Source organism: Buceros rhinoceros, unplaced genomic scaffold (genome assembly GCF_000710305.1).
Source record: "Buceros rhinoceros silvestris isolate BGI_N320 unplaced genomic scaffold, ASM71030v1 scaffold1502, whole genome shotgun sequence".
Taxonomy (NCBI): domain Eukaryota; kingdom Metazoa; phylum Chordata; class Aves; order Bucerotiformes; family Bucerotidae; genus Buceros; species Buceros rhinoceros.
Window position 1 is genome coordinate 8,368 of NW_010396966.1, and position 6,698 is coordinate 15,065.

Below are 6,698 nucleotides of genomic sequence, written 5' to 3' on the forward strand. Positions count from 1 at the left end.
CTGGCGTGGCGGTAGGCTCCCCCGCCTGCCAGTACTGTGACGCCGTGTTCGCCCAGTCCATCGAGCTGTCGCGCCACGTCCGCACTCACACGGGGGACAAGCCCTATGTCTGCCGGGAGTGTGGGAAAGGCTTTCGCCAGGCCAACGGGCTCTCCATCCACCTCCGGACCTTCCACAGTGAGTCTGACTGCTGCCTCCCCAGCTTGGGCCGCCCAGTCCGTCAGGCCCAGCATCTGCAGGGTCATGGCAGACCCACCCACACCAGCAGAGCCTTGTGCGGGTGTTCCTGGTGCCCACGGGCTGGCTGGCTGTCTCGTGGTGGGATTTTTCCCTCCCAAGAGAAGCGAGGCTCTATAGCGGTTTGGTGCTATGAGGAGGGTATCCCAAAGAAAATGCAGGGGTGGCTTGGGGCAAAGCACGAGTTGCTGGGAACCCCCCCAGGAAGCCGCAGATGAGCAGGAGCAGCACCATCTGCAAAACCAGCTGGTTTTCGGCTGGGAAGTAACAAGCGTTTCTTTCCCTTTCCCTTCCTCCCTCTGTGAATCCCCTCTTTCTTGTTCACCTTGATTTCTCACCCCTCCGTGGGCTTTGTTGCATTTCTGGGTGGCAGACATCGAAGACCCCTACGACTGCAAGAAGTGCCAGATGAGCTTTGCCACCCTGCAGGAGCACCGCAAGCACGTCCACGAAGCCCATTCCCGGGAGTACCACCCCTGCCCCACCTGCGCCAAAGTCTTCAGCGCCCCGTCGCTCCTGGAGCGTCACATGGTGACCCACGTCGGGGGAAAGCCCTTCAGCTGTGAGATCTGCGACAAAGCGTACCAGGTGAGCATGGGTTTGGGCTCCTGCACCGGGATGTCACAGAATCACCTGGCTGGGAGAGACCTTTGAGATCATAGAGTCCAACCATTCCCTAGCACCGCCAGGTCCCCACTGACCCCTGTCCCTCAGCAGCACCTCCACAGGGCTGGGAAACCCCTCCAGGGTTCCCCTTCCAGGGGACTCCACCACTGCCCTGGGCAGCCTGTTCCAAGGCTTCACAACCCTCTCTGTAAAGAAATTCTTCCTGATATCCAAACTGAACCTCCCCTGGCACAACTTGAGGCCAGTTCTCCTTGTCTGTCACTTGTTTTATGGGAGAAGAGACCAACCCCCACGTTTCTAGAACCTCCTTTCGGGTAGTTGTAGAGAGCAATAAGGTCTCCCCTCAGCCTCCTCCTCCTCCTCATAAGACTTGTTCTTCAGGCCCTTGACCAGCTTCATTGCCCTTGAACACATTCCAGCTCCTCAATGTCCTTCAGGGAGTGAGGGGCCCAAAACTGGACACAGTGTTCGAGGTGTGGCCTCAGCAGTGCTGAGTACAGGGGTCAGTCACTTCCCTCCTCCTCCAGGCAACACGCAGAATGGAGCAGTTCATGGTCAGCAGAGGGGAAAAATGGGACAGAGGAGGCAGAGTCTATAGGGAAAAGGCAGGACTGTGGAGGGAGATGGGCCCTGACTGCAAAGGGCTGCGTTCCCACTGTCTGGACCCTCAGGATCCTCTTCACCCAAGATTCTAGCTGCCAGAAAGTGGAGGAATACAAATACTCGTGTTGCAAATGGCATGTGTGGGAGCACATTCCTACAAGGGAGCAAAAACTTGCACCAAAGAGAGACCTGCAGTGAGGGGAGCGAGGAGGAGAGATTCAGCAGCATTCAGCTGTTCGGGGGCAGTGGAGAAACAGGAGCAAGGCGTTGGTGCTCGTCCTGTGGGAGGGTGAGCAGGTCTTGCCCCTGCTGAGCACCACCCACTGCTGTTGCTTTCCATGCAGGTTTTTTTGCTGTCATGATGCCCCGGACCAGCTTTGGATTGTAACCATGATTCGGTCCTTCTCTTTGCAGCAGTTGTCGGGGTTATGGTATCACAACCGGACCCACCACCCTGACGTCTTTGCAGCTCAGAATCACCGCTCCTCCAGGTTCTCCTCCCTGCAGTGCAGCTCCTGTGACCAAACCTTCTCCAGCACTGCTGCTCACCGAAAGCATGTCAAGGCAGAGCACGCAGGTAACAGCCATTCGTTAGAGACTAAAAGTGTGGGGCAGCTGCTGGGAGAGATGGAATAACTCTGGCAGGACAAGGCTGTACAGCACGTTCGCCTGCGAATCGCAGCAGATCATATCCTGGAACCTTCTCTTCTGGCCAGTCTCATCTCAGTCTTGAAGCTCACTTGCTCCTGGCCTCTCCTTTTCCTGTCTTATCTCCAAAGATGCTCCTCACGTCTGTATGCATGTGTGTGTGAAGTAGTAGCAGAACCTTGGTCCAGAAGAAGACCCGGGGTTCATGCTTTTGTGTTCTTTGCTTTGCTTGCAGAAGTGAAGTTCCACGAGTGTGAGATGTGCAAGGAGCTCTTCCCCACACTGGCTCTCCTGCAGGTCCACGTCAAGTGCAGGCACTCAGGTCTGTTACTTGTGGTGTTGTTCATGTTACCCTGTGAGCAGTGACTGCTCCTCTCAGCAGGTGATGTCTAAGCTGTACCTGAGAGGGTGATGATGGACATGGTGAGGACACAGAAAATATGGAGGTACTGGAAAAGCACTGGTTTTGGTGAAGCTGGGACATGTTTGTTAAGCTTCTACATCAAGGAGGGGTCTGGATTTGCTTGTTACAGCAGAGAAGTGCGGGTGAAGAGACATCATCAGAGAGAAACAAGGAACCGAACCCTGAGCATGGGGGTTTGTGGGGGGTGGAGATAGTGGGAGATGGGAGAAAAAGGGAGTTCAGCATCAGGAAGATCAGAGAGGGACCTGGGCTTGGGGAGGCCATGTCAAGGGCCCTTCAGCAAGTGGGCAAGCTGAAGCCATGCTGTGAGGGCAGAGTGCATTGGCAGACCGGGCTACTACAAAAGATAGGTCCCTAGGGCTGTGTGCGGGCTAGTGGGAGAGGAGCTGGATCGGGAGATGTTGGAGGGGGCAGCCAACAGCAGCCTGGAGAGCAAGGGAGAAGACCTGGATGTAGCTCTGAGAGGAGAGAGCTCCTGGGGGTGGAGGAGGGTTTGCAATAGCTGAATCAGGAGGTGCAAGCCAGGCCAACAAGGAGCAGGGCTGGATGGTGCCAGGGAACAGGGAGGAGAGATGTCTGCGAGAAGGGGCAGCCACAGGTACAGTCAGGCACACCAGCCTGGCTTCTGAACAGCAGTGCTGCCAGGAGCTAGGGCTGGAACAGATCTGAACAGCCACAGTCTGTTTGGCAGACAGTGGTGTGGCCCGGAGGAGGGACAGGAGAAGGTGGGTTTCAGCCTTGTGCAACCTGGCCACTTGCAGCTCCCTGTACCCTGCAGGTTCCCAGCTGTTCCACTGCCTGTACTGCCCAGCATCCTTCCGCTTCCCAGGGGCCCTGCAGAACCATGTCACCAGGGAGCACTTCAAGCAGACAGAGAGCACCTTCACCTGCGAGCTCTGTGGGGAGCTCTTCCCCTCCCAGGGCGAACTGGAGGGGCACTACAGCGCTGAGCACCCCAAGGTGGTCTTCTCCCAAGCCACCCAGATTGTGCAGGTAAAGACTGCTCTGTGCCACGGCCTCCGCAGCTGTTCATCCGTCCTCCCCCTCCAGCCCTCTTGCTCTTCCCAAATCCATCCCGTGGCTCCTGTCACCCCTTATGCTCCCTGACTCCCCCTTCTTAGAGGGGTCCAGGATGCCAGTGCCCCAGCCCTCAGTGCTCCAGGGTTTCTGTGCTGGTGGGAGGTGGGCTCGCTGGAAGCAGCTCAGTCCTGGTTTTCAGGAGTTGAGGAGGAGGGACTGACAGTGCGTGCTAAGGAGCCTGATTACTCAGAGGCTGTTAGAACTTGGGCATACCCCGTGAGATGGTGGCTGTTTTGTTGGAGGCCAAATGCTTGAACCCAGACTCTTTTCTCAGCCATCCCTCCAGCGGGCGAGATTCCCTGGGCTGGCGTTCCTCCAGTCACAGAGCGTTTATTGTCTGTGACTCCTTAGGAAGCTAAATGATAGCACTTTTGTGGAAAGAAATATTTAAGTTACTCCCCTGTCTTCTCCTTAGCACCACTGGTGTGTGTGGTTTGGCGTTTCCCATTAGCCTCATGCGTGTTGCAGTTGCAGACCTCTGGCCTGAAACCAAACGTTATTCTCAGAGCTGGGGCTGGGGAAGATGTGGGTAGCGAAGTGATTGTGGAGGAAGCGGTGCTGTAAGTGTCTGACTCTCAGGTCATCTCCACGCAGGTGATTCAGACACCGGGGCAAGGAGCAGCACAGCACATCATCTCTCTTGATGACACCCAACTCGCTGGCTCTCAAGTCTTTGTGACGTTGCCGGAATCCCAAGTGAGCCAAACTGGCTCCGAGCTGGTGGCAGTGACTATGGAGGACTTGTTTGATGACAAAGTCACTCTGATCTGTGAAGAAGCCAAGTGAGAGCATGCAGAAGCCTGGTATCCACTGGGCTCGTTCAGGAGCTGCACCTCAACGTGCTGCTCCTGTGGGGAGCTTCAGGGTTTCTTTGGGCGAGCAACCCTGGGTACACCGTGCTGCAAAGGAAAGAGCAGCGAGCACGGCCAAGGGCTGGAGAGGTCTGTAGACTCTCTCAAGGGCCTGGGAAGTCTCCCTGCAGTCCACAGCTGCCAGTTCAGGGGAGCTGGACCACCCATCCCTCCCGGCTCAAGAGAAATAAAGTAGCAGAGAAAAAGACGGGAACTGGGTGTGTTCAGGTGTGTTCCTGCGCTGCTGTGAACAGAGTGGAGAGGAGGAGACCAGTGCAGGACAAGGCTGGGGTGGTCTGGGTGTGTGAAACCGAAGAAAAAGCCGTCCAGAGAATTCAGGGTGGAGAGGTTTATGGCTGAAGCAGGGGTGCTGCTCCGCGGGGTGAGGAAGGGCTGCATTGTTCCTGCTGTTCTCGCTGCTGAGCTGTTGTGCTGCCTGTTGTGCAGTGAGAAAACTTCTCCAGCCCCGAGCTGACACTTGGGGCTCTTTGCTCAAGCAGAGCCGCCTTGGGTGTGGTGCTGAATGGCTTTGGAGCTGTCGAGGCAATACCTTGTGCAGCTCAGGCCCATCCCATCCGTGTCTTTGCTGCGGCTGCTTGTTATGACGAGGGGTCACGGGCAGCTCTGGGTATCCCTGTGAGCAAACAGCCCCGAGACCTCCCACCCCTCCTCTAATTCTGCGAGGACATGCTAAAGCTGCCACACCTCGGAAAGAAGGAGCGCTGCCTGGGTGCCCTCATCACTGGTGTCAGGAGTGACGCTCCTGAAGTGGTTCTGGCTGAGCTGTGGCTGTGCCTGGATGGCCCCTGTGGCACGCAGGGCATTGCTGTGAAAAATGCCTTCAGGTACCTGCTGGGAAGTTCGCTTCTCTGGTGGCAGTGTGACGCAACAGCTGTATTGCAGCACACTGGCCCCTTTAAGGCTAAATTTCATAAAGATTTTTTATCTGCAGTTTCCTAAAATATAATCTGGTAATTAATGGCTTGCTGAATCTGTTATGAAGTGCAATTAGATAGATGCAGGGTGCCTGTGGCTCCAGCGGGACTGGTCGCATTTATCTTCCTTCCCCTCATGCCAAACGGTTGAACTCTGCCACTCGATGTTTACACGCTGAGCAGTGATCCCCACTGCATCTCGCAGCCCGACACCCGGCGGGGAGCAGCACCCGCTCTATCACGCTGCCCAGAGCCCTGGGAGCGCGGGAGCTGAGCAGAGCGGAGCTTCCCAGCAGCATCTGGGGCTGGCTGCTCCAAGCCACCTGGCAGAGGTGGTCACACAGGTGCTGCCGGGGTGGTTGTGCCCACGAGAGTTTGTTGTTCCTGTTACACCTTGGAGAGATGTGAACAGGAGGGGAGGCTAGGTGGAGCTTATGGTCTGCATGGCGGTTTTGGTGTGTGTGTTGGCAGCAAGCGTAGGATGCTGTTGAAGTGTTGCACATGTTGCACTTCTCTTCCTCGGCTGTGAGCAGACCGTGAGCAGCCCTGTCCCCCGGGCTTTGCTCTGATGATGGTGAAATGGAGGAAGCAGGAGGTTAAGTTGCCACTAAATCCAGGAATGACCAGGAGATGGTGCTCAAGGTCTTGAGGATTAGTGCTAATGGCCAGGTGCCTCAGCACCTTTGCTGAAGCTGCTCTTGGCTTCCCCAGGCCTTCCCCAGCTGCTGGGCTGGCAGGTGTGGAGAGCCACTGCAAAGCGGAAGGACAGCTCCAAGCCTTGGACAGGACATCTCCAAAGCCCAGCTATCGCTGCTTAAAGAGGAGCCTAAAACTGGGCTGTGGCCACCTGTGGAGAGGGTAAAATACGTCTGTTACTGCTGCGAAGCAGTGGAAGCCGCCTTGGCTGGGAGAAGAGCAGGGGGGAGCTGCTGGAGACCATCTCCTGCCTGCCTGGCCATAGAAGAGCTGTGTGTGGCACTAGGGATGAGCCCGGGGTGATGACAGAACAAGCAAGTACATCTTGAGGGTGTCGGAGAAGATGTGTTGGGAGATAAGCAATGGATTTTGTCCCACAGGCTGGTGGAGATGGAAGCTGTTCCCCCTTTTCTGGCTCCGAGGGGGGTGGCAGCTGTGCAAATCGTGCACAGACCATGAGAGTGCTCTGGAGTGTCGCCCAGGTGATGCTCTGCAGAAGTTCTGGCCTTCAGTTGGGACCCAGTATCTGCAGGGAGAGCTGGGTGAAGCCAATCTCCCTTTGTTCCTGAGAAACTGGAGGAAGAGTGAAGGTTCAGC

At 56.4% G+C, this 6,698-nt stretch overlaps 1 protein-coding gene across 1 annotated transcript in view; it reads left to right on the plus strand.

Moving 5' to 3' along the window:
• The window catches only part of LOC104502116 (zinc finger and BTB domain-containing protein 40-like), a gene marked incomplete at its 5' end in the record, with an annotated part of 12,504 nt that extends 8,099 nt beyond the window's left edge, over window positions 1-4,405 (plus strand). Inside the window, 6 exons of the mRNA XM_010146040.1 lie at window positions 16-177; window positions 611-825; window positions 1,882-2,044; window positions 2,351-2,437; window positions 3,318-3,532; window positions 4,214-4,405. Coding sequence (XP_010144342.1) covers window positions 16-177; window positions 611-825; window positions 1,882-2,044; window positions 2,351-2,437; window positions 3,318-3,532; window positions 4,214-4,405 — 1,034 coding nt within the window. The remainder of the gene's footprint in view (window positions 1-15; window positions 178-610; window positions 826-1,881; window positions 2,045-2,350; window positions 2,438-3,317; window positions 3,533-4,213) is intronic.
• Between the last annotated feature and the right edge of the window lie 2,293 nt (window positions 4,406-6,698).